Source organism: Ammospiza nelsoni, chromosome 8 (assembly GCF_027579445.1).
Source record: "Ammospiza nelsoni isolate bAmmNel1 chromosome 8, bAmmNel1.pri, whole genome shotgun sequence".
Classification (NCBI taxonomy): Eukaryota; Metazoa; Chordata; class Aves; order Passeriformes; family Passerellidae; genus Ammospiza; species Ammospiza nelsoni.
In genome coordinates this window covers 16,007,915-16,035,668 of record NC_080640.1, presented here as the reverse complement: position 1 = coordinate 16,035,668, position 27,754 = coordinate 16,007,915, and the positions used below count along the sequence as shown (strand labels likewise).

General features: G+C 36.0%; 1 protein-coding gene across 5 annotated transcripts in view; it reads left to right on the top strand.

The window, feature by feature from the left end:
• Window positions 1–26,976, top strand: part of MYOF (myoferlin) — a 61,308-nt gene extending 34,332 nt beyond the window's left edge. For 3 of the 5 annotated variants that reach the window (XM_059476584.1, XM_059476586.1, XM_059476583.1), the window contains 31 exons: window positions 140–295; window positions 1,323–1,454; window positions 2,729–2,892; window positions 4,574–4,688; window positions 4,808–4,913; window positions 5,411–5,553; window positions 5,854–6,027; window positions 7,239–7,350; window positions 8,608–8,685; window positions 10,440–10,621; window positions 10,715–10,873; window positions 11,020–11,118; window positions 11,418–11,579; window positions 12,092–12,257; window positions 12,862–12,938; window positions 16,424–16,435; window positions 17,252–17,350; window positions 17,976–18,101; window positions 18,838–18,993; window positions 19,100–19,191; window positions 20,125–20,295; window positions 20,809–20,957; window positions 21,180–21,319; window positions 21,602–21,690; window positions 21,784–21,879; window positions 22,472–22,613; window positions 22,926–23,025; window positions 23,907–24,100; window positions 25,321–25,430; window positions 25,742–25,889; window positions 26,300–26,976. In XM_059476584.1, coding sequence (XP_059332567.1) covers window positions 140–295; window positions 1,323–1,454; window positions 2,729–2,892; window positions 4,574–4,688; window positions 4,808–4,913; window positions 5,411–5,553; window positions 5,854–6,027; window positions 7,239–7,350; window positions 8,608–8,685; window positions 10,440–10,621; window positions 10,715–10,873; window positions 11,020–11,118; window positions 11,418–11,579; window positions 12,092–12,257; window positions 12,862–12,938; window positions 16,424–16,435; window positions 17,252–17,350; window positions 17,976–18,101; window positions 18,838–18,993; window positions 19,100–19,191; window positions 20,125–20,295; window positions 20,809–20,957; window positions 21,180–21,319; window positions 21,602–21,690; window positions 21,784–21,879; window positions 22,472–22,613; window positions 22,926–23,025; window positions 23,907–24,100; window positions 25,321–25,430; window positions 25,742–25,889; window positions 26,300–26,335 — 3,885 coding nt within the window. In that variant the 3' untranslated portion in view covers window positions 26,336–26,976. Of the gene's footprint in view, window positions 1–139; window positions 296–1,322; window positions 1,455–2,728; window positions 2,893–4,573; window positions 4,689–4,807; window positions 4,914–5,410; window positions 5,554–5,853; window positions 6,028–7,238; window positions 7,351–8,607; window positions 8,686–10,439; window positions 10,622–10,714; window positions 10,874–11,019; window positions 11,119–11,417; window positions 11,580–12,091; window positions 12,258–12,861; window positions 12,939–16,423; window positions 16,436–17,251; window positions 17,351–17,975; window positions 18,102–18,837; window positions 18,994–19,099; window positions 19,192–20,124; window positions 20,296–20,808; window positions 20,958–21,179; window positions 21,320–21,601; window positions 21,691–21,783; window positions 21,880–22,471; window positions 22,614–22,925; window positions 23,026–23,906; window positions 24,101–25,320; window positions 25,431–25,741; window positions 25,890–26,299 lie in introns of those variants that run through there. The other 2 variants (XM_059476587.1, XR_009418851.1) reach the window with 2 other exon arrangements.
• The last annotated feature ends 778 nt before the right edge of the window (window positions 26,977–27,754 follow it).

Below are 27,754 nucleotides of genomic sequence, written 5' to 3'. Positions count from 1 at the left end.
TCGTCATCATTCATGATTCTAAAAGATAAATCCTTTGACATAAGCTCTTATTTATGTTTCTCTTTTCTCAGCTCTAGATTAATTTATTGTTCAGTTAATTACTCTTCTTAACTCTTGTTTCCCCACAAATAATCCTCAGCCACAAAACAGCATGCCTGATGTGATCATATGGATGATCCGAGGGGAGAAAAGACTGGCCTATGCTCGTGTTCCTGCACACCAAGTGCTCTACTCCACAACAAGCCCTGAATCGTCTGGTAAATATTGTGGAAAGACCCAAACAATCTTCTTAAAGGTACTATTTTTTTATCCTTAAGAAATAATTAACTCCCTGAATTGACATGGCATCTGACATGAGTATGAAACATGTGAACAAACTATGAACAATGAGGTGTGAAACTCAGGACAGATTAGAAGCCAACTGCATTTAGCTTCTTCAAAATATCACAGAATTTTTAAGTTTATCATAAGCCAGTTAGAACCAGTATTTGCCCCTATCTCTGAGACTTTTCTAAAAGAGTTCAAAATTGTGATAAAACTTTTAAAGTGTTACTGGAGTTGATATTTGGGGATTGGAGTTGATATCAATTCCAGTTGATTACAGCTGGTGTTGATATGTGGACATAAATGGAAACTTTCAGAGGGAATAATAAGTGTAAGTCAGAGAAGTTCCAAAAACTTACTCAGTTTTGGATGGTTTTCTGTAAGCAATGGAGCATGTCCACACCCAGAAGTTGTCTCTCTGACTTGACTTTTACTCTTGAATGGGTATGCCTTTCTCCGTCTAAGTTGATCTTGTCCTCAACTGAAATAAACTTAACCAGGAGAAAAGCAATCTGACACTAAAACAAAAGCACTTACAGAGTTTGTAATTTTACTAGTAGTTATATTCATGAACGCCTCAATGCAGACAAAACCTCATGGTTTTATTCAAACCACCATTGATTCTGCTTTTACTGAACCATCCCTGCTAACCTCTGCATTTCCAGAGTCTCCCAACAAGAAACTCCAATATCAACATTGAAGTTTTAAGTTGTTGTCAACACTGAAAACTCATTGCTGAATGAAACTTGGGAGAGAATATACAGGAACAGGGATGATGCTACCATTAATGTGTTTGGTTTTTACATGCCCTAGGCAGGTATAATGTAAAGAATGTTTTCCTCCTGTAGTACTTATTACTGGCTTTTGAGAAAAAGCAGTACAGGAGGAGATAAATAAATATGTATTGTTACTCATATCTCTCTGTTAATATATATTTTACTGAAAGCTGTGATAGCTCCATAACAGAACAAAGAATAACATTTTTGTTTGTGTGCCAGTACCCACAGGACAAGACCAAAGATGTCAAAATGCCTGCAGAGCTACGAATTAACATTTGGCTGGGGCTCAGTGCAGTTGAAAAGAAGTTTAATAGCTTTGCAGAGGGAACATTCAGTGTTTTTGCAGAAATGGTATGTCCAGCACTGCTTTCTTACTTTAAACTTGGAGGTGAATGTTGGGAATTCAATGCAGCTGGAGCTCTTTTGAATTTCTTTGCATGCTTGACAGAAAGGGAGAGTAGTGTTTATTATAAGGAAACAAGTAGAACCCATTCAAGGCAATTAATGATCAAGTCCATTGTGCCTACCAGATGAACTTCAGCAGACCAGATTCAGAACTGGTTAGTCACTACAAATCTGGTTAACTCCAGTGATTTCAAGTATATTTATTTTAGATTTTTATCAGTGTAATTAAGATAGAGATCTAAACTATTATGTTTTGGCATGTGAATAATCCCTTTTTTTAATTGCTTCTTCACTTCTATAAATGATACTTGCATACAAGTGGTTTTGCTTAATAATAGTTCTTTTGTAGCAGAAAATTTACTGTTGCTGACAAAAAGCAATAATACAATAACACTTCAATGAGAAGAGTTAACAAATTCAGAATTCAAATACTTGAAATACTCCCACAGCAAATAATAGAGGTTTTGGATGGCAGTAGCAGGTGTATTTTATATGCTACATCACCTAATGGTGCATATAATCCAGTAGCAGTAAAATAGCTAATAAAAAGACATTTTTACAGTGATGTCACTGTTGCACCTATGCTTAAATATTTAGTAGTGCTGTACTAAGTCACTTAGGGCAATGGGTGTTCAAAGCATTATTTAAGTATACAGTTTAAGAGGTATTGAATGTCTCTTTTGTTGGTCTTCAACAATTTTCCAGGAATAAGGGCAGAAAATTCAAGACCATCATAAACTATAAATAATCCCAGCAGAGGAAATAGACAGGGCTGACATCAGAATCGTGCCCCTGGTAACTCCTATGATTAGATTTTGATTCAGTTCTGCATGTTACAAAAGAAAAGATTTTAAATAGGAGGAGATTTGAGATGGAAATTAATGACAAAATCATGCATTCAGGGAACAGAAGGAGCTTCTTTGAATAATGTAACATAATTTTATTTAACAGAGCTTTAATTTAGAGAAATTTTTACTGTAGTTGTAGGGAGGCATTACACTGAGAAGATGGTTTACCAGGCAGCATAGAAGAAAATCAAAGAAAAAAATTGGTGAAGACATTGCAGAGTGATGTGGAAAGGGAGTACTTAATTTCAGAGGAAGTAAATTTATAGTAAAATGTTTCAGTTATAATAGTTACATAAATATATAATTTTTTTCCTCCTAAAACTGTTAATTATTTCTAAATAATAATTGGATTTTTGCTTTCTTCCCACACAGTATGAAAATCAGGCTCTCCTTTTTGGAAAGTGGGGTACCTCAGGACTTGTTGGTCGCCACAAGTTTTCTGATGTTACAGGAAAAATCAAACTGAAAAGAGAGTACTTTCTACCCCCAAAGGGCTGGGACTGGGAAGGAGAATGGATGGTTGATCCTGAAAGAAGGTCAGGTTCTTTTAATTTTATGCGGATAGAAATAAAGGCATTTGTGGTGTTGAGTAAAAGCTCCTCTGTTTTCTTGGATGAGAAAGGGATTTTAAGCTGAATGTTCCAGGGCAGCAAAAACCAGCCAATAGTCAAAGCTAGTTAATAGTGCTAGAACTAACATTACCTTTTTTAAAAAGTAAAACAAAACAGGCAACAGAAAGAAAGTATCCATTTCTAAGAACTAACTTAAGGTTTTGCAGTCCCCATGTTATGATGGCTATATTGCTTATATTTTCTAGGTGTCAGTTCTTCATCTTTTAGAAAGGGATAATAGTAATATTTCATGCCTAGGAAGCTACTCAGAGGCTTACATGTGTCTGTGTGAGATTCACAGGTCCTGCTGTGATGATTTCAGAGCAGACCCTTGGATTGGTGGATTTTCCCTGGATGAAATTTAACCCTGGCATCCAGTATAAATCTGCAGTTCATGCTGTAGCAACGCCATTACAGCATTTGCATGGGCATTCACAAACACTGGATGGGTTTTTTGTGCTTATTTCATTAAATGTTGAAAAGTAACAAGAAACGAAACAACTGTCACAGGTTATTTCTCAAACTGACTCAAGGCAGGTGTTGCTTTCAGAAGAAGGTTGTGGTGCCATGTCGCAGCTCCTCCCCTGGCAGACCAAATTCATGAAGTGTCAGCCCTTCCTCAGCTCCAGCAGGTTCAGTCTTGCTCTGCCAGAGGTTTTCAGCTCTGGAGTTGTGCCAGTCCCAGTGTGTTGCCACACTTCAAACCAGACTGGGAACATTATTTGTTTCATAAACAAAAAACAGCATGAGAAAGAGACTTTTCTTTCTTCCTAAAAGAAAATATTTGACCCATTTTAAATTCTTGTGTTCTGATGGTGAAAAATAAATAGAACTGTTGCTATGGAAAAACTGTGCGGGAAAAATATGTGCTATTTTAAAATTTTATCAGTTATAGCCATGAATGGATGAGGTTTTGCTTATATTAAAGAACTGTATATATTTATATTGTTTTTATGAATAAGATGCCGTGAAGAAATTGCATCAAATCCTGTTGAAATACATATTTTTGCCATGCAGCTGCTTCCACTGGGAGATGATCTGTGGCTCGATTTGGCCAGCAAAGGGCAGTGTGGAACACACTTTGGTGCCTTTTAAACCACAGTGAACCACTGTGCCTGACAGCAACAGGCTGTTATCTGATTTCATGTTCTCCTATTTCTTTTACTTGTAAATTAGAAAAATATTAGCTAATTGATTGCTTGCCTTGTCAACAGCATAAATGAAAACAAAATTAAATACAGTGCCAAATTTTAGTATATACATAGATGCATGTGCTCTAGAGATGCATATAATTCATACAGAGTCGTTGTTTCCTACACTTAAATTTATGATATTTTTCTCTTTTTCCAAGGGGATGTATTCAAAGCAGATCCTGAATAAAACAGCAGTTAAACATTCCTGCTACTCACTCATATTCATGAGTAATGTTCCTCCTAATGCTTACTATAACTTGAGTTTCTTCAGTGTTTTTTTCTAAGTTTCCTTTGAATAGCTGGACAATGCAGAATACCCCCGTGTGTGCACATTCTGAACTATGTTTCTATAAGTCTTCTGTAGTGAACTAAAATTGGTTTTATTTATTATTGTATTTTTTTTGGACGTGCAGTCTGTTAACTGAAGCTGATGCTGGTCATACTGAGTTTACTGATGAAGTGTATGAAAATGAGAGTCGCTATCCTGGAGGGGAATGGAAAGCATCTGAGCAGAGCTTCACAGATGTGGTGAGAGTTAAATTTTTCACTGGATAAGTAAAGATTTAAGAGAAGGACTACTATGTTTTGCTACACAGTGTATTTACCCTACTAATGCAGAAAACTGTTATATTTCCCTTACATGAAAGAATGGAGAAAAAGCCCCACCCCCACGTGAATTCACTTGTCCTTTTGGATGGGTGTGGGAAGATGATGCTTGGAAATCTGATTTAAATCGAGCAGTGGATGAACATGGTAAGATTTACTGTTTATCTGCTGATATTAGGACAGCCTGCTGTAGTTCATAATGAAGGAGGACACATGTCAAAACTGTACCAATATTCTGAGCCTGATATTGGTTGCCCAATGGAAAAATACCAAGGAAATATTTGGATAAATTGTTTAAGGAATCAGATAATATGACATTGAGAAAGTGTTCGCTGTCTGCATCTATTTCTATTTCCATTTTAATGGATTAGTAGCATTGAGAGGCTTTTAGAGAAATCAGAATGTTGAGACCTGAAACCTCTGTAATTGCACCAAGAATATGTGGCAAAGCCAGGTTTGGATCTGTCTGATAATTTACCTGTGAGCCTTCAGCCATGGGATGAGTCACCAAGTAATGCTATGAAGTGAATCAGGAAGTCTGGGGACTAAAGGAGGTGGGGAACCAGTTTGTGTTGACCACACACCACACACAGGTATCTTACTTGTATTTCTGAAAATGTACCAACTCTTAAATTCTGTTTTAGGGTGGGAATATGGAATTACTATTCCTCCAGACACTAAACCCAAGTCATGGGTTGCTGCAGAGAAAATGTACCACACACATCGACGACGAAGGCTGGTGCGGAAACGCAGGAGGGAGCAGTCGGAGGGAATGACAGCAGGAAGGGTAAGGAAGAGAGATCCAGGCAGGGACTGGTACACTGTAATAATGTGAGGGTTTTGGGTTGTTTGGTTTTAAATCTGCATGAGATTACTCATTACCTGAGTGAAGAAAACACGTAATACCAAGCAAAAAAAATCTACAACAACCTTTTACATTTTCATTGCATTCCCTTTCTTTATCTTTTTGTACATTGATGTTTCTAGCCTTGGTTTAGGAGGGGGTTTTTAGGCTTGCCAGAGGAAACGCTGCTTTTTTTACTACTGTTACACAACACTGTGGATAACAAGAATTTATGTCTTCAAGGGAAGGTCATCATATGAAGACCAAGAAGGATGGGAATATGCTTCCTTGATTGGCTGGAAGTTTCACTGGGAGCAGCGCAGCTCTGACACTTTCCGCCGAAGACGATGGAGACGGAAAATGGCTCCCTCAGAGACACATGGCGCTGCAGCTATCTTTAAACTTGAAGGTGCTTTGGTAAGAGACAGAATGTCAAACACATCTTTCAAAGGTCAACCTGTTAATTTGGAGTAAATAAACAAATATATTGGACATTTTAGCCCATGCATTGTTAAACTAGTGTATAACTGAGAAGATAATACAGTGTGTATTGTTTAAATTATTTAGTCAGAAAGGGATCATTAAAGTTGGGGTAGAGATTCTTGTATTTTTACTAATTTTTTTATATTTTAATGACATATGCAATATTATATATCACATTATATATTATTTATATTTTATGGTTTTAATCCTACTTATTACTTTATTTTTAAATTATTTTTATTTTTGCATTATGTGAGATTTACCTCAAAAGGCCAAATTACTAGGTAAGCCTCCTGTAAATCAAGTGAAAAGATAGCTCAGGATTTTTGTGCATGTAATTTAGATGTTTTAACATCAGCACAAAAGACAACAGGCTTGGAAGAAGCTGCCCGTCATGAATATTTGGTTGTATAAACAACCAAACACAAGAAAAGATAGCAAAAAAACCAAAAAAACATAAGAAAAGAAAATAGTGTGTAGGAGAAGCCAGAATTTCATATGATGCAGATAGATGAGCAGAATGCAGTTATTCCTCAGCTTTTGAGGTTAACACAGCTTCACAAATAACCTCTATTTACCAAAATAGAAACTGTAGCAAATAATGTGAGAAGCCTCCTTTGTTTTTATAAAATATATAATAATTCTGAGTGTATAGCATTAACAAAACTTCACACTTTTTTCTTGGTTTGTTTCTCCTTTTTGCACCAAATGTTGATCAAGGATTCACTGACAGAATTTTCTTTCTCCAGTTAATTTGGTTGCTCTGAGTCCTATTTCAGTTTTGCTTACAGCGATAGTTCCTGGGCTAGTGCTGGGAGAAAGCCTTGGAGCAGTTCTCTGGCTCAGCACAGTGCAGAAGACCTGCGAGCTTTCCTCCACTAAGAGCTGATAGGTAGCTAGTAGATATCCAGAAATAAAACATTCTGGAAGTAAGATGACATGACTGCACATGACTTCTTCAGAGCTTCAATTGGCAACACAAAATGACCTCTGGACATAAGTAAACATCTTGTAAAGTACATTCACTCACAGACTTGTGCTGAAAGGGAGATGGAAGCCAATAAATTCCCTCACATGGTCCATTTCTATCAAGTTCATTCCATGTTTGTAAATACTCAATAACTTTTCTTTGTATGTAATTTCAGGGAGCAGACAATAGTGCTGATGATGAAGAAGGGAAGAGTTCAAACAAAGCCAAGGAGTCAGCTACAACAGTGTTTGGTGCCAATACACCAATGGTTTCCTGCTATTTTGACAGTAGGTTCTTTGACAATTCCTTTCTCAAAAATGTTGTCTGTTTCATTTTGGTTTCAAACAGAATCATAAATCTTTGTGGTTTACATCTAGCTTTATATGCCTTCTCTAGTAATTACTATCAGACCCTTGATTAGATCCTATTTAAGTTATTAAAGAAAAATTACAGTTAGTCATTTCAATATTTCAGTCTGCTGTCACACAGATATTTTTAAAACCTGTATGGGACAGGAATTTTAATGCAAAATTTAACTTTTTTGTTGGTTCACATTACTTAACCAGCTCAGTGCAAGATTAGACAATGCCTGGCCCAGAGGAAGCAGTACCATGTAGTTGAGTTGGCAAAGTGAACAAAACTGTAACTTTGCCAACCTGGATGGGTTTTAAATTCTTTGTAATCACTGTTATGTGAATCACAAAAGCAAAGAAGTTGAGATGGGAGCCACCAGTGCTAGTTAACAGGAATAGAGGTCAATTCTGAGACTTAACATCCTTTTTGAGGGGCTCTGACTTGTCTTTATTTGAACTCTGCAGAACTTGATCAACCTGCTGAGAATGGATGTCTAAGTCTTAAATATTTCAGAACCTGGGGAATATTGTTTTAATAATTAACAGCTGGAGGAAAATAGCACTTTTTCTTGCCAGAGGTCAGAGGTTTCAGCCCAATGATGGTGACTCAGAATTTTTCAAGGGCTGAAAGGGTTACACCTGACATCTTTTAAAGAAAAGCTGTAGTAACTTAGCCCCACACGGTCCTGGGCTGGGCCACTCACATCTTCTTTTTAAGCTATTCCACCTAACATGTAGTGGTTTATTTTTAAAAATCTTTTAACCAAAGAGACAGAGTTGCAATTGGGATAACTTTCTAGGCTAGGAGCTAAAAATGTGAAAGACCCAAGATCATGGAAGTGCTGTAGTGAATACTTAAATTAAACAAAGGTGTGCCCAGTTCTTGATTCTCTTTATGTGAACAAGACTATCAAACTGTTTCAAAGAGCAATTTTTGAATAGAAGGATTTTTTAGATGATTGTGTGGTGAAAAAGCCCAGATAGCATTAGTGATTTTTTTTTTCATTTCTGCTTTGTGTTGGAACAAATATTCTCAGGGGTTAGCTCATTGGTATTAATACACTCATCATGTGAAAAGCAAAAATGTTATTACAGTGCTTATGTTAAAATGTGTAAGGCATTTGTACAAACTATCTTCATCACACAAAAGAAACCTCTATAATGCAGTTGAACTGGTTTTATTTGATACAGGAGTATATACTTACCACCTTCGCTGTTACATCTACCAGGCAAGAAACCTCATGGCTTTAGACAAAGACAGTTTTTCAGGTATGGAAAAATCCTTCTAAAAGTGCAGAAAACCCACATTTGCCATGGAAGCTTGATTTATTTGGATGTAGAATATCTTAACTCCTTAAGGTCTGTGTGTAGGTCCCAGCTACTGAAACTATGCCATAAAGAAAGTCTCAGCTTTATTAAGTATAATCTGAATTTGGTTACTGCTGCCCCAGAGGCTGCTGCAAACAAAGTGCTCTGTATGTCCTGTGCCAGTTGCTGCCAGTGAATTGTCAGTGAGGGAAATGGATTTCAGATGAGGTCTGAATTTCTCATGACCAGGCCCTTCCTTTTGCCTTGGATTCTCCTTCTAACCAAAGCCTACATGCAGTTTTGTCCTGCAGGAGGCTTGCATAAAAGCAAGGATGAAGAAAGCTGGATGGTTTTTTCATTAGTTATGGCACCAACTGCCTCTCAGTGTTCAGTGTTTTATATTAATTCATTATGGAAATTAACTTGCAGAAAACTACACTGTGCCTTACTGATAAGCATGTCTTTTATTTGTTTATCCATGTTCATTTCCAACTCTTAGGTATTCCAACTGTGCTGTGTCCATCTGGCATCTTTGTAGTCAGGCAATACCCAGTTTTCAAGTTTTGCTAATTCAAATCAAAATTTCATTGGAAAGCCACAGAGCAAATTGAATTTAGATTCTGTAAGAACATGACTTTACACCTCCTTTAAGGAGGTTCAGCAAAAGACAAAGCTGAAATGAATTTTCTTTCTCCATTACCCTCCATTTGCATCCCTCTTTTCCCCCCTGTAATTGAGTAAATGTAATGCCTCTGTTACAGAAGATACAGTGCTTTACAGGTTTTAGTAATATTTTCTAAAATAAGGAGGGTTCTGTATGGCTGCCTGCATTAATTTGGTCTTATTTCAACATGCAGTACTTAAAAGCAATGCAAAGAAACAATTACAAATGCCTCCAAATTGCATTTGTATCATTCAGGACAGGCACCTCAGATGCAGTCATACATAAACTAGCTCATCTACATTTTATTTTCCTCTAAAATTAGTTTGAAGAATTAGCCAAATTTTGTAAAACTCTGATCCTGTACCTTGGCAGAATCTATTGAAACTGACCTAAAGATAGCCTTTAAAATTGCCTTTAGTCTTTAGTGATTGCAATTGGTACAGGAAACATTAATGACCATCATCAGATACCTTCTACATAGCTCTTGATTTAAAGGCCTGCCAACTACTGGGCCTAGACCACCTGAATCATTCAGCTGTTTCACAAAAAGAGGTTGCTATAAATGAGCATGTTTGAAACCTAACCATGATCTGAGCAATACAGCCTGGGACAATTTGTTGTTTGGCAACTAGTCCGACCTTGAATTATTTCTTTCTATTATTTATGAGGCAGTATAGTTGTATATCAATGGAGAGAACAAAAAAGGGTTTCTATGGACAAGATTTAAGACAAGATTAGTATAAACAGTGTTTCATTTTAGTTTTCTGGTTCTCTTTCTGCTTTGCAAGATATTTTATCATTTTCATTTATTACTTGGTTAATCAAGCCTTGTATAAAGGAAGTGATTTATTAATCAAATGGAAATTGCTCTATTAAATGTAAATTATGTATATGCTTTCATTTTTGTTTTACATAGAATCGCTTATAGAACTGGTAACAACAGTAGAAAAATAACACTATATTTGATAAAAATGTGCTTGTGTGCCTCATGGCTTGATGTGGTTTTGTTTGTCTGTAACTCTATGCTTTCAATTTCTTTATGATATTTCAGATCCATATGCTCATGTTTCTTTCCTCCATCAAAGCAAAACAACTGAAATCATTCATTCAACTCTAAACCCTACGTGGGACCAAACTCTCATATTTAATGAAATTGAGATCTATGGGGACCCACAGTCAATAGCCCAAAACCCACCTAAGGTTGTTATTGAACTTTTTGACAGTGACCAAGTGGTAGGTGAAACCTTTTTACCCTGATTGCTTTTTTTATTTATTTATATTAGTTGTCAGTACATTAATGGTTATTTTTGCCATTTTTGGTTGCAGGGTAAAGATGAATTCCTTGGAAGAAGTGTTTGTTGCCCCATGGTCAAGTTGGCCCCAGAAGATGACATCACACCAAAACTGCTCTGGTATCCTGTAACAAATAATGGCAAAGCTTGTGGAGACATTCTTTTTGCTGCAGAACTTATTTTGAGAGACAAGGTATATTTTTTTTTTGTATGTATAATATAATAAGACACAGCATATAATCTTACACGGTGAGACATTATGGGAAGAACTGTCTTAGTAGTTGCAGGATATTTCAGCTAAGATGGGAGAATCTAATACTTATGTGTGTGTCTTAACAGGGTGGTACCAACCTTCCAATTCTTCCATCACAAAGGGCACCAAAGCTTTACATGGTCCCTCAAGGAATCAGACCAGTAGTTCAACTCACTGCTGTTGAGGTATGGTTACTCTTAAACTAACTGAATACAAGTGCAGTCTTCTCATCCTCTAGACAGAAAGGTTTTGAATTTACTTAGAGAAAACAAAAACTATTCATAGTGAGAAATACTCTTTTCTCTAAGTGTTTGTGAATATCACTGTTTTCATTAATTTTCCTAGAACTAGAACCCTGAAATATTTTGCCAGACACATATTATTATTGAAAAGATTTAATTTCTTCTTTCCTACTTTTGGAGTATTATATTAAACATATTGACATCCCTTCCCACTTATGCTCATATTGGATTTTATTTTACAGATTCTGGCCTGGGGTTTGCGAAACATGAAAAACTACCAGCTGGCACCTGTTATGTCTCCAAGTCTAATTGTGGAATGTGGGGGTGAAATGGTGGAATCTGTGGTGATCAAAAACCTCAAAAAGACACCTAATTTTCCATCTTCTGTTCTCTTCATGAAAGTTGTACGTTACAAAACCTATATGCCAGCTGTCTATAGCAAAATAAGTTCCTCCATAGTTTTTAGAAGTCATGGATTTGTTCTGAGTAGGAAGGCTCACACATTCTTTTTTGATTTACCATAAGAAATTTATGAGCCTGAAAATTGCAATAAAGATCATGTAAACATGTCTGTCCAGTCATGTACTGTACAGGTTGCACAATTTTATATGCACAATCCAGTGCAGTATATATTTTTTTATTTGAAAGGGCATCAGTTTACTTATAGATGTTTAGGTACTTTTTGCTAGGATGGGTGCTGTGCAAGAGTCAAGAATATTCAAGATTTGGGACAATTATTCTTACTGACTTTTACTGACTGATAAGATTAGAAGTTTTCATTCACCATACAACCATAGAACATAGTAGTTCAATATTAAATAAATGAAGTAACAGCCTTTAATTTAGGGGGAAAATCTTTATTCTTTCTTTTTCTTCTGTTTGCATTGTAAAAACACCTCTAACTTTCTATTTTTAGCTGTTGCCCAAAGAGGAGTTATACAGTCCATCTCTTGTTATTAAAGTAATAGACCACAGACCCTTTGGACGGAAGCCCATCGTGGGACAATGCACTATTGATTTACTGGAAAGCTTTCGCTGTGACCCCTACACCACTAAACAGGACATTGCACCACAGCTGAAAGGTACAAAGCTGGAAAATGAAAAGTTCTACCTTCTTGTGAGATGCTAGAATTACCTGCCTGTTTACTCTGATGAGTTGCCATCTCATGTTGTGTACTTATGTGGAGATATTATTATCTGAAAGGAAAAACATCTGACAGAGAGTATCAATTAGTGTAACATTCTGTGAAGCATAAGAGGGCATAATGCAAAGGTGAGTCCACTCTTGGACTTGTGCTCAATCCCTGATGTTCCTCTTTAGTATCAACTTGGAAGTTAACTACCTGCAGATCACCTCAGCCCTAGTGCCAAAGAAATGATCCAGTATTCCAGCAAATATGGTCTGAATACAATGGTGACATTTCCTCTACATTTTTTCAAGTTTTACTCTTACTTTTAGTTTTAATTCTATATATTTGAGAAATGTTTGCATATCCTGCACAAAAGTGCTTTGTCTTTTTTTTTTTAGCAAAAAGTGGCAATTAATTGCTTTCTTTAGAGGATCAAACAAATGGCCAGTGAATTATTTTACATTTTCTCTAACTGTCTGGATTTAAATCTGATGAAACTGTTTAGTAAGATATTTTTCCTACACCATATTGCCTTAATAAAACCTTTGGCTTACAGTTAGTCTGCTCTCTGCTGCACCTCGCCAGGATACAGTAATTGATATGGAAGACACACAGCCACTGCTAACAGCTCAGGTAATCTTTGAAATTTGATGCTTAACTTTGTTCTTAAGATCTCTGATTTCTGAGGAGCTATCTAGACAGCAAAATTGTCAGAAACATATGCAACCCTCTGGAAAGCCAGATGGCAGAAAGTTACTTGGTGACAGGAAAGCGAAGGAAATTTGGTCATAATTTTAAACTTTGTTTTCATATTGTGAATGCCAAACTATAGCATTTTGTCCTTGGTCAAATTCACTACTAGCTTAAGAATTAATTATCTTGTTCAATAGCTACTGAAAGTATGTACTTTTGTATGTACTAAGAACTTTTCCTTCTATTTCTTTTTAGTATAGTTATAATGTAGTATATATATCATAAAATAATAAATCAAGCCTTCTGAACATGAGGTCAACATTCTCGTCTCTCTCTTCATCCTGAAACCCTTGTGACCACTGTCACAATAGAACATCACCCAGTTCCCACTGGTGGTGGGTAGGGCAGCCTGATTTTGCAGACTGAGCAGTTCTAGATAAAGGAGTTGGAAGTAGGGGTATGCTCTGGTCCTTCAGCCCTTCACTTTATCACAGTCGCAGCTTGGCCTCTCTTATCTTGAAGCCATCCAAACCCAATAACACTGAAAAAATTTTTTTCTGCACTAACAGTTCTTTTCCTTCTCCTTCTGTTGTGCCTTGTCTCTTTACTGCTCTGATTCTTTTGGGACCTCCACAATAGAGTTTTACTTTCCGGGTAAAAAATAATTCTACTTACAGAGTTTTACTCTTGAGTTGAAATGTGACATTTTTAAGGAAAAAAAATTCATTCTTTTAGGACTGTAAAGTGCTTCCCTTGCCTAGAAGGTGTTTTCAAAGATTTCTGATGGCCTGTTACATTAAAGGAAGCAGAGAAATTATGCTCATTAATATATAGCAATTTTGCAGGCTCTTAACGCACAATTTTGACTTTTGAAAATGCAGAATATTTCACATTGTTACAGGAGTCCCAAAGTCAATAATACTGAATTTAAGCTTTTGGACTCTTACTGTTCTTTGATTATTTTAATGATTGCCTTGTTCTTCTTTCATCTCTTCTTCTTACTGTCATCATATTCAGACTCTAATTTAAGTAGATAGATAGACCATGATCTTGTGATTACTGTCATCATACATGTAAATTGACATTAATATTTAATTTACAGCAGTCTCTAACCTTTATCTGAAATAGGTCTTCTCCTCTAATATAAGTAAGATATATTTTTATTATTTTCTTTAAAAATTATAAGGAAAAACATTTAGGAAATAAAGAAGATTTAGCACTTCAAAGTCACCAGTAAAATTGATTATATTTGTGTAGTTTATTTCAACTAAAAAGGGAAAATTTTAAATGCTACATAAGCAGAAACACAATTTCTTTTAGTTTGACATCACCCAAGCCAAATATAACATTAGATACAGTGAAAGCATCCATATTAGAGAAATGGAAACTCAGAACAATCTAAATTGAAATAAGTAAAACTGTGGAAAGTGTCAGTGCTATGAAGAGAACACCCTGAGGACATAAAATGCCAAAATTTCATCCATTACATTCCGATTTCCAGTGTTTAAGCAGTATGTCAGCAGCACTCAGCAAAATGGCTTCTCCAACAGCAGTGCATGTATGTACCAGAGCGATGCATGCAGGTGACCAGCACGGGCTGGATGGGCAGCACTGCTGATCCACGGGGCCTTGAGGGGCGACTTCTCTGGGCAGCTCTGCCAGAGAGATTCTGGAGGAGATGATGCTCACAAGTCCTGTAAGATTAGTTATATTAAGGTACCCTTGTTCAAAGATCTTACTATGCATACACAATATGTATGAACTACTAGAAACTTCTTTGTGTGCCAACTTAATTAAAATCTGTGTGATAAAAGCAGAAAAAATTGATGGGATTTATTTCATTATGCTATTAATAGTTAAACTTTTTTAAAAGTCTATTTCCTGGAAAATAATACTACAATTTACAAAACTCTGACTTTTCTAGGGATCCACTGCATCTCTTGGACTTTTTTTCCATAATTCCAGTTCTTTTTAAAGATAATAGTTAAATGTTAATATCTTGACAACTTCATGTATAACAATCTACAGTGTAGTTATTGGGTACATTTTAAAAAGAACAGTAACATTACATTGTTTTTACCATGTGAGTATGTCACTCCAAAATCTCTAATTTATCATATGGCATTTTATTCTGTGTTTTGGCATTGTGTGAGCATGTCCTGATTACAACTTTTAGTAACAATAATATCTGAATATTGAAGACTACTATTCACTCTGGGAATTTTTGAAGAAAATCTTAAGGTTTTGATTTATATTTCTCCTTAACTATGTCTTCCCAAAACTACCAAGTGCATTATTTGAAGAGACATTTGGTGGTATATCAAGGAAAAAAAAATACAAACTCAAAACATAACCCCTGACTTAAATTCTTCCAACATTATGCTTTGATGAAAGATTCAAAGTTCTTCAAAGTATATTTCATGAAAAGATTTCAAATTTGCTCTTTGAATTAAGATTGAGTAATTATGCAAGCTAACCTTTGCATTGTCAACATTACAAACCAATATTTAAACAAAGTGAAATTTAAATATAGCAAACTATTCAAAATTACCTCATGAATTCTGCCAGTAAGTTTTGCAAATCACTAATGTTGTTTCCACAAAAAAATTCATTCCAACTGGCTTTGGAAAATGACAATCCCATGCTAATCTGATAAGAATATGCTGTATTTATGATTTGAAGGTAGACAAGACTAGTAAAATATAATAGACTTGAACATCCCAGTTAAATAATTACTTAAGAGAACAGAAATGGGAGTAAATGAATGATATACCAGAGTGATGTCCTGACCTATTGATGCATTTGGCTTGTATTCATAAAATGTTTTACATTTCTTCTGCTTTGCACAAAAATTCATTGCTAATGCTTTTAAATGAAAACAACAGGTACAATGTATAAAAAACAAGCAGAAATGACATTGCTAATCATGGCTTCCAGATGGGATGCATGATGCTTGCTCTTAGTGGACTAGTGGGTCATAATTCTGGTATCTGTGATTTAACAGGTGAAGCATTTTGGATTGTGCATATTGTTTTCACACTCATATGGATAAATCCACAGACACAATATTTTGCTTTGATTTTTGGTTATGTGAAGAACAAAGCACAGGGTAATAATGTCTTGCAATCCCGAAAACCTGCTTTATAAAATGCATGTGTATATAAATATGCATGCTCCAATTCAATATCCAGAACATTCTGCTTTTCTGACAGCACAAAAAAAAAAAAATCAAGTTAAACACATGGTGTCTAAGTAGTCTTCAAAAGCATTTTGAAATTATTAATGTTTGTAACTTACTTTGCACACTTACTATATACAAACTACTAAACATTTAAAGCCTATTTAACTGTATACAATTCTACAAATCATATCCTTACCATTGCTTTTATTTTGCTCTTTTTTTATGACTTGATCCTCATGAGCAGCTCACAGAAAAGGTAATGTATACTACTTCAAAAGAATCTACACATTGCTTTCTCCAATTGAAAACCAGTATAGCAATACTCCTTACAAATTAGCATTTAAGCATGTGGATGACAACAGTAATCTCTGAAAGTGTTTGATATAAAACCTACAGTGAACTTGTCACCTGGTAGATATAGGAAAAATATGCAAGACTGAAATAGAATGCCCTATATATAAAAAAAAACCCAACAAACCCAGAACAGCCCCAACAAATACTCACCATTAATGATCTACATAATATTTAAGATTCTCTGTAAGTCTAAACAATCTTTAAAAAAAAATCTGATTTACACAGTGGATGAATAATTTTCATTCTGTTCATTCATAGACAATGAATGCCATCTATTACCATTGGGAATTTGTTTTCAGAGGCAAATAATTATATTGTACAAACCCTGTGAATACAGAAAATAGCACTTTATTAACAGTGATTATCAGACTTAAATAAAAATAGAAAAAACCCACAGAAATACTGGATTAGTAGAGTGTATAGATTGCTAGTATCTAGGTGACATGAGGCTTATTGAAGTACTATTTTTAAGGGGCAAGACTCAACTACTTTTCAAATGCATTTGGTTAACAGTGAGGTATATCTGCAACTGCCTTAATTATTATATTCCAATTTTCTTTCAGATAAATCTTTACCTAACTGTTACCTAACTGATAATAAGTTTTAGAGGATATTGTTTGCTAATATGCTGAATTGTTCATTATTTCTGCCGTACAGTATGATAGGAGAGAGGCTTTATCTCCCAATAAAAGCTTTTTTTATTTGCTTTTCTTTTAAGGAGGAAGAAATTGTTGATTGGTGGAGCAAATTTTATGCTTCAATAGGAGAATATGAAAAATGTGGACAGTACATTAAAAAAGGATATGACACTTTAAAGGTAATGCTTAGGATAAAATAACATATTTCAGAGTTTATAGGCCCAAGACCTGATCAAAACTGTCCTTTTTTTATTTTTAAATGCTCTTCAAAATTTAACTATACATGATTTTCTATAAAGGTTCTTTCCTTATTCATATGATTAAATGAAGGTTTTAAGAAGATATCTTGGCTTCTCTTCTACTTACCTACACTTATTAAGAGATGTATTAATAATTTAATCTTGCCTTCAGTCCAAGGGAATTTTACTCTTGACATCTTTGGGCACCAGGCAGATCCTAAATAAACATACAGATTAAGAAAGTATGAGCACAGAGAATCAGTACTTTTACTGTTTGTTGGCTAAAATTTGAAGTGAGACTACTTTCATTTCTTGTCTAATACAGCTAACAAAAAAGTAAAAACCTTATGACATGCTACTTACTCTGGTTTTAACCAAGCCTAAATGAAGCTTTGTCACACCTTCTCCAAAACATTGCATTTGCTCCCACTTTGATATAAAAATAATTCCAAAAGCTTTGGTTCCCTAAAATATTCCATCAAACATAAAATACTTTGCAGTGCCATTATGGTGGAGCTGATATACATATCATAATTTCTAAACTTTTATTTTTTCTGTGTTTAAGGTGTATGACTGTGAATTGGAAAAAGTACCTGAATTCAATAACTTAACAGACTTCTGTGATACATTTAAACTATACAGAGGGAAATCTGAGGAGAGTGATGATCCATCAGTGGTCGGGGAATTCAAGGTACATTTCAAATGATGGGCAACAAACAAATGTTAACTGCATTCTTTTGTACATTAGTGATTATTTAAGTAGATCTACATGCAAGAATTTCAGCTTAAATACAGATGTGTACATTAGTAGGGGCAACAGATACTGGTAACTACTTAGCTACAGACCCATCTTTTGGGAAAGTACAGGAAGGAAAGTACAGCTACACATTGCTCACACTAGATGTGCTTCATGTTAATTGAAAATAAATATAATTCCTCCTAATGTAACCTTCCCCAGTAACCATGGAACAAAACCTTCCCAGATAACCTCTGAAACAGGACTTAAATTCCAAAAAGCACGTTTTTAGAATGATTTTGGAAAAGGTATTTTGTACTGTTTCTGTGACTTTTATAGATTAAAATAATGCTAATGTAGATAAAACCAACCAACCAATCAAAACATCTCCAAACCTTAAATGATGTTTTTGGAGAGAGAAACAAATACAAAGTATTTGTTACATATTCTTAGCTGGAGCAAAACTCAGCAATCGTGTTGACATCAAAACAGCTGAATTGAGTTAAACTGGCAAAGGATATAACCTTGTCTTTTTAGTGTTATCATCCAAAACCCACAAAAATAAAACACAGACTTCTAGGTCACTGTGGATCAGGCTATATATGTAAAACAGGGTGTGTATGTGTAGGCTAAATAAGAGAAAGCAGACTGAGCAGGGTGCCCGTTCTCCAGCCCTCACGCTGTTTTCCAGGGCTCCTTTAGGATCTACGCGCTGCCCGCCGACCCCGCAGCGGCGGCCCCGCCGCGGCAGTTCCGGGAGCTGCCGGACAGCGGCCCCCAGGAGTGCATCGTGCGCATCTACATCGTGCGGGCGCTGCAGCTCCAGCCGCAGGACAGCAACGGGCTGGTGAGCTCCCTGCCCCGCCTGCCGGCTCGCTGCTCTGCTGCGCTTTAAAGCAAGTTACTCTTGAAAACTGGCCCTTAACCACGTTCTGTTTTCTTATTTTAAACAGTGTGATCCTTATATAAAAATAACTCTAAGTAAAAAGGTAATTGAAGACAGAGATCATTACGTGCCTAATACCCTCAACCCAATCTTTGGCAGGTAACAAACTTTTTTGTATTTTCAATTTACTGTATTTTAAAATGTTTTCCTAATTTTTTTTAAGGTAAACCATTACTTGAAATATTCAGTGCTCTGTTCATAGTTATATACTGACAGTTAATTGTGAGTAAAATTGCATAAGGTGTTTTCCTTTGAAATCATTGGGAAACACAGATGTTTGGCTAATCCGTAGATTTTGTCATGTGGGTAAATTGCACAAAGTAAAACAATGTATATATCTTAAACCAGCCTGTGTTAGGCATATAAGAATAACAAAATATGCTTATAGAATATGGAAAAAGTTTTAATTCTGAAAACTAGATGGATCTTACAAGTAATCAGCTTAGCATGCATTCCCAGTACATTGGTGTTAGTGACACCATTGAAATATATGACTAAAAAATACTAGCTAGGAATGAAAAGTTACATCATCTGCATAGTTACTATGAAATTCTAGGTCTGGTTTAGAGTGGGAGGAGGATTTTGATAACTTAGGAGGACTAGAGAGGAAGACTAGAAGGGTTATAAAGGGTTTGAAAAGCATAATTTGCAATGATGTACTACAGGTTTTCAATTGTTCAGATTATGCAAAGAAATAGACAGCAAGGAGACTTGATTACAGACACAAAGTAACTTCCTTCCTCACTCCCAATTCAAGCTGAAAACATCTAATTAATACATTGTGCAGAAAGGAAGGAGGTAATATCCAGAGGAGTAAAAATGAAATTATTTATTAGTGCAAATAGAAATTGGAGCATGAAAGATAACTGTTGCTAGATTTATCAGCACTGGAAGCATCCTTTTAATACCTTCCAAAGGCTATTGCTCAAAAATAAACTAGTAAGTGCTTTTTTCAATTTGTATTTTTAAGTTTAAAAATAAGAAGCATTTCTCAAAAGAACAATAGCCTTAATGGGCAATTTTTATGTTTAGAATGTATGAACTCAGCTGCTTCTTGCCTCAAGAAAAGGATCTGAAAATTTCAGTCTATGATTATGATGCATTGACTCGTGATGAAAAAGTGGGTGAAACCATCATTGATCTGGAAAACAGATTCCTTTCTCGTTATGGATCTCACTGTGGCATCCCCCAGCAGTACTGGATGTAAGTAAATTTTGTCTGTTGAAAATTTTAGTCTGTAAGACCTAGTACCCAATCTCAAAAAAAACCCCTTAATTCTATGGTTAAAAAACAATGCTGTGGCTTCTCAAGGGCATTTGTTGTGCTTGGTTTATCATCTAAATTCCAAGTGAAACTGTAAATCTTCAGAACAGCCTTCACTGAAAACCATGGCATCAAATATCTTGACATTTTCTTAATCCAGTAATGTATGTTATTTCTGTCCAGAGAATTCACACTTAACAGAATTTTCTGACCTACTGTTGCAAGTAAATATGAAAACATCTGAGAGTTTGAATTATTTTGATACTTAGAGAAAAAACACTGTCTTGGAAGGTAATTGAGCTGATACAAAATTATGTCACTGTATCAAACTCCAGAGCCCTCAATCTAGGCAGTTCAAGTGCTGCTCTTTCTTAATAAATACATTTTACATGATGTGTAAATGCCATGAATGGTGAATAATTATAGGATATGTTTCTTTTGCTTTTATAAAAGTTCAGGTGTGAATACCTGGCGTGATCAACTGAAACCCACCCAGTTATTGCAAAATGTAGCCAGGTTTAAAGGCTATGCTCCTCCTGTCTTCTCTGAGAGTGGCAGAAAGATTAACTACGGGGGACAAGACTATACTTTGGATGATGCTGGTGAGTTAGTTCACTTATTTTACATGTATGTCTCAAATTCACATTGATAAAATAGAAAACTTTCCAGTTATTTACGGAATGCTAGAAATACATCTTTGATTTTTCTCCAAGTTGAATATACTTTTATGCTCAATTTTAACTACCTGGTTTTAATAATTTTTAAGTTCAAATGCAAATTCCAGTTCATAAGCCCCTGGTTTTTTCCCATTTATTTTATTTCAGAAGCTAACAAAATCTTGCATCAGCATCTTGGTCCAGGTGAAGAGAGGTTAGCCCTTCATATCCTCAGAACCCAGGGTTTGGTACCTGAACATGTGGAAACAAGAACCTTATATAGCACTTTCCAGCCCAACATCTCCCAGGTACTGTGAGCTGCCTTGGTTGTGGTTTCTCGAAAGCAGAAATGGAGCATTCCAGAATTTATGTCATGTTGTTAATGGTGTGGTATTTCTGAGGGGGAAGTGGGCTACAAATCATTATTGCTTGGTATAAAATGTAAGGCAGGTTAGTCTAGAAACATAAGAAAATGCAGCTTTTTAAAGAAAGTTTCTGTAGAAACAAGAAAACTTATCTGAAAAATTAAGGGGCCATGACAACCCTATATGCAACAAACAATCCCTCATCCATCTTCTGCACTGCTCCAGGGAAAGCTGCAGATGTGGGTGGATGTTTTCCCCAAAAGCTTAGGACCACCAGGCCCTCCATTCAACATCACACCCCGAAAAGCCAAGAAGTGAGTATCCCCACATCCATCCCCACATCCTGCACACCCCCTGGCTGCCTTGACAAAGCAATCCAAACCTTTCACCCCAAATCTCTCTCTTAGGTACATCCTGCGTGTGATCATCTGGAACACCAAAGATGTCCTTCTGGATGAAAAGAGCATCACAGGAGAAGAAATGAGTGACATTTATGTGAAGGGGTAAGAGCATTCTGTCATGTGACACCTAAAATGAATAATATTCAGAATGTCCTGGGAATACCTTGACCATGGATTTCAAATATTAGTTGGTTCAGCCAAGTCAAATGCTAACCTCAGAGAACTACAGAAGTGTTATCAGATAAAGCACAATCAGTTAATGTGTGGTGTAAGATGCCAGAATTTCATCTCTCGAGTCAGATAGCAACTGAAAATGCACAGTTAGTTTTGGTGCTGCGTGGCTTGGATTCTTAATTTTTACATTCCCTCATCTTAATATAAAAAAAAAGCAATAGAAATCAGAGAAATATATTACCAGGCAGATCTAATTTCTCCCTAAAAAAGAACTCAGCAACTCAGCACTGAGTTCTAAGACCACAGCACTGGTCTTAGATCAGGAATTCAGTTCAGATGTTCCTATTTATGCTGCTAAATTGGAACCAAACTGCAAAGGGGCGTGAAAAACTCCCCAGCTCTCTGTGAGCAATTCTTACTGCTGGTCTGCAACCCCCCAATGACACAGTTCCAGTACAAACAGGCAATCCCACAGTGTAATCCTACTGCAAACACCAGACACGTCTCTCCATATTTTCAGATGGATGCCTGGTAATGAAGAAAATAAGCAGAAAACTGATGTTCACTACCGATCATTAGATGGCGAAGGGAACTTCAACTGGAGATTTGTTTTTCCTTTTGACTATCTCCCAGCAGAGCAACTCTGTTTAGTTTCCAAGAAGGTAAGTATTCCTAAAGATGTCAATTCTTAGAATACAGATTCTAGTTAGCCTGGTAATTTGTACCTACATATTGAAAGAGACAATTTGGCTCAGCTCCATGTACTTTCTCACACTGCTGTTGTGAACAGATTCATTTTGCCTTTAGGCCAGAAACAACACACTGGCAACAACAGCAGTCTGCTTTTAGCAGGGCAAGATTAGATCTCTTAATACTTCCACCAAGCCCAGAATTCACAAGTACTAGCAGACTTCAGCTTTGGATTTCCATAAGTAATTTTAAAGATGTTTCGTATTTGTTTTTTAAAATTTTAGGAACATTTTTGGAGTCTTGACAAGACAGAATTCAGAATCCCACCCAAACTGATCATTCAAATATGGGATAATGACAAGTTCTCCTTGGATGACTATCTGGGTAAGATTTTGAATGAAAATAATTACTGCTCTCTCAAAGCAGGATATCAGAGTGAACAATTTTAAATTATCATATAAGGATTACATTTACAGTGAGACACTGAACATGGAAATATACTCCAGCTTTCCTTCACAGTACAGGCTCACTGAATGAATAAGTATTCACTCAGTAAAGGCCTACAGGTATCTTAGCAGGTACACCAAGATACTTTTCAATCAGGTAAACCCTCTCACAAGGCACATGAAATAATAATATGCATGAAAATTTACTTTGCTTCTTTTTTTAAATAAAATTACTTAAACAAGGGCACTTCAGTTCTAAATAAGAGTATTGACAATAGCATGTAAAGGAGGTTGAAGCAACCTACTTCACACTGTTATTAATCCCTACCTTTTCTAGAGATACTGCTCTGCACAGGATTCTCTGCCCTGTATTAAGACTGCTCCAAAGTCTTTAGCTTACATACAAACTATACAGGCCTCAAAACCCGAAAACAAGTAGTTGATTTATAACCATTATTAAAGTTTGCTAAATTATGCATTTAATTGTCAGAAATTACTTATTATATTGCTGTATTTGGGTATCTTCCATTTAGATTTGTGGAGGGAAAAACCCTCTATTAAAAAAATCAAGCAATCTTGCAAGCTCTTGTTGAGCTTGCTAAATCAAATTTATCAACACCAGCAAGAGGGGCTTAAACAAATTGTGTTCCACTTCCCTGCCTCACAACATCTTTAGACAAACAAGAACATAATGTTTGCTGATTGCCTTTCCTGTATTTCCTGTGCATGCAAGTTTAGAGACAGCAAGGTTGATGCTGAGCTGCTGTGCTGTATGGACGGTTGTGTGATGAAGTGTTTGTTTTTGTATCCGCCTTCTAGGCTTTGTGGAACTTGATTTACATAAAACAATCATTCCAGCAAAAGTCCCTGAGAAATGTAGTATAGACATGATTCCAGAATACAAGGAAGACAGTTCTCAGAAGGCTCCCAGGACTGCCTCTCTCTTTGAACAGAAATCCATGAAAGGATGGTGGCCATGCTATGTTGAAAAGGATGGCTCACGTATTTTAGCGGTAAGGTTATTGCTTCTTTTAAAAGTATTTGAGATGTGCTCACCTTTCCTTTCAAACGACAAAGAAAGACTGTAAAGAGTCGCCCACTGAGCTGTTAGCTTTCAGTGGATAGACAGAGGAGGGGTAAATAGGACATTCCATGCACAAGTTCAGGAATTTGGTCCAGCAACAATTTTTTCTTTTAAAATGTGAGTTTAATGCTTTATTTATGTAATTTGTTGCTAACTTTGTTTAACCTGAAAGACTGTGGTGCCAGTTATGCTATCTTGCCAAAGCAGCTGATGAAATCATGTGAATGAATCAAGCTGTGCCAGGGGAGATTTGGCTTGGACATGAAGAAAACTTTCTTCACAGAAAAGGGTGTTGAGCATTGGAATGGCTGCTCAATGGGAGGTGGTGCAATCACCATCCCTGGAGGTGTTCAGGAGAGGACTGGATGTGGCACTTAGTGCCATAGCCTAGCTGACAAGGTGGACTTGGTGATATTAGAAGTCTTTTCCAACCAAAATGATTGTGTGATTCATTAATTTATCACATTATTGCTCAGAAGAACATTAGAGACATCCCAAATGCATTAAAGACTAAAGGAAAATGTTTAAATCCAAAGGATTTTTGTATACAGCAAACAAAATCTCTGTACTGAGAACCCAGACTAACTTTGTGATTATGTATGCCATCAGAAGACCCAAAGCATTCAAACTTGTTCTACAGAGAATATAAACGTGTATTTATAATTTGCAGAATATTAAGCCTTTCAAAGGTGTCTTCTTCTTTCTAATATTTTTGCCTTAAAACTTTATTACTGGAATTTAATAAATGAGGAAAAATATTCAGAAACATTTACAATATGAAAATATGAATATGCAATATGAAAAATTAGATGCATGGTCATTTGGAAAATATGCAGTCCTTAGGCTGCTCTTGGAAGAAGAGGAGAACTGTTTTTGTTTTGCTGAATTGGAAAAAAAAATTATGGCTTAGAACTATAGATGAACTAGCAGGACAATTTTATGTCCAGTGATTTGGTTTTTTTCCATGTGTCTTTTCCTGATACCATGCTGTGACCTGTCGCAGTACAGAAATCAGTGTGTTTTGAGGAGGAAACTGGAAACACAGATGTACACCATGAGCTGATCCCAGCTATTCTGTCTAAGTACCAAGCAAGTCCCATTAGTGCAATTTCAATAAGATGCTTGTCTCATGCCACTTTTTTTCTGAAGGGTAAAGTTGAAATGACACTGGAAGTTGTCAATGAAAAAGAAGCTGAGGAGAGGCCAGCTGGTAAAGGAAGAGATGAACCCAACATGAACCCCAAACTAGATCTACCAAAGTAAGACACTTTTATCCCACTAGCTTTAGAAATACCCAGTATCTAGTTACTCTGATGCATGCAGTAATATATTAGTCATCAGTTATCCTTTGCAAAGCTCCATTTATAAAAGCCAATCTTGTTTCCTCCTGCAAACATTAGGATAAAATGCAGGATGGTTTCAGTACTAATGGCACACGTCTACTGCAACTGCTATCTTGCATTTCAAAACTGTCTGTTTTCTTCAACCTCAGACCAGCATGTTTTGAAGTGTTATAATCTCATGCTTAATTTTTAGAGTATAAATTATACTTACTTCTTTCAAAATGCAGCCGGCCAGACACTTCCTTCCTTTGGTTCACAAATCCCTGCAAGACCATGAAATTCATTGTGTGGCGCAGGTTTAAATGGCTCTTCCTCGGCCTCATCATCCTGCTGATTCTCCTGCTGTTCGTGGCTGTGCTCCTCTACTCCCTGCCGGTAAGAATGGTTCTGTTCCTCAGCTCTGGGATGAGGTTAGACAGCAGTCATCAACAGGATACACTCCTGACTCAGACAGAGTCTATCACCTCTGTTTTAGCAGGAGATAGGGATTATATCCTTAGAGCTGTGAAAAAAATTCAACTGGTATTTATTGAGAAACAATTAAAAAAATAACCTATTAGCTAAAGATGGAACAAGGAACTGCTTTAGAAGAGTTAATAACCTACACAATTAAAATAGCTAATAGTTGGCCTAGAGTCTACATTAGTCTGAAAAAACTTTAACTCAAATTACATGCCCTAAATACATTTTGATTTTAATATTTAAAATGTCTTTTTCAAAACTACACTGAAGTCTTTTGTGCACGTAATTTTACCTCTCTTGTTTCCTTCCTTCTCCCCCAACAGAATTATTTGTCAATGAAGATCGTGAAACCAATTTAAGGAAGAATTTTTTACCTCATCTTTTTAAATAGTGCTGAAATTTCGCCCCAGGCTGTGGACCAAAATCAGCAAGGCTCTCCATCCTTTGTATTTGCTTGTATTTAGAACGGTAAAATAGATAATTACGACTTTCAATAAGGTTAGCCAAGGTTCAAGAGGTCATGGAAGGTGGTTTTTAAAACAAGGAATAACCCACAACCCCCATTTTTTTTACTTCAGTGGTATCTCTACATGGTAAAGTTTGACTTTGCTTTTAAAGTGGATTTTTCATAAAAATGACTCAGAAGAGCTGCCTGCTACTGCTATCTCTGGTTTCTAACAGATACTTTCTTTTGAGAATCCTTTTCTCAAAAGGGCACACTTTGAAACTCTGCATTTTAAATTAAAGGAAAACAATCACTACTTACAATTATGTCTACCAAAGAAACATCATAGTGCAACCAAAGGGTCATACACTGTTCCTAATTCCAAAGTTTTCATTTTCATCATCATGCTGCTTAAAATTCGTATTTGCCATGCTGTAGACTTGACAACACTATACAGGTATCCTGACAAGTTAATAAACATAGAAATGAATTATACATTGTTTTTTTAGTATAATTAAATTTTTTTAAATAAACTTATCCACAAGTAAAACACAAGTTTCCAGTTTTCTTCAACTGTTACAAAACTACAATGTATTAGGACTTGTGTAGTGTCTATCAGAGGATATAATGTCACAGACCTGGAATTTAAGGTATTTTACTGTTATCTGCACTGTGAATAAGGAAATACCTCTGCACAAAGTTCTCATTAACTTATTAATTAGCTAGGAAATTAATAAAAAAATCTGTTCACTAGTTTCACTATACTCCTTGTATTTAGAGATGACCATGAATCAAAACACAGGAGGATACATGACCTAGAATCAACCCTTGTTTGAAATCTGATCTGCACATGGAAGTATCTCATTTTGCATCAATCTCCTCTCCCAAGGCAGAATAAAATATAATCTGCACTAAAAACCAGGTTATAGTCTGTGATTCTCACCTTTATGGAGGGCTGACACAGAAGTGCCTCTGAACATCCCCTGGTCCTTGAAGTAAAGGAACTCTGCAGCAAACCTGAAATCAGCATTTGGTGTGATAGTCACATTTTTGACTGGATAAAGACTTCAGCTGCCTTTAAAAATATGTCAACAATAACTACAAAAATTATTCTTCAAAAACTTCTGTGATTGTATTTAGTGACATACTTAACACCTTCTTAAAACACAGAACTCTAAAATAATAAGCACGTACTGGTTGGGCAAAATAAGTTACCTTATTCTGTTGGAGGAATTAGGGTAAAGGTGTAATATTAAATAGCTTCCATCATGTCAAGTTCCAGTGGCTCGAGTGGAGCAAGCAGCAGTCACCCTGTGGAAAACATAACACCACC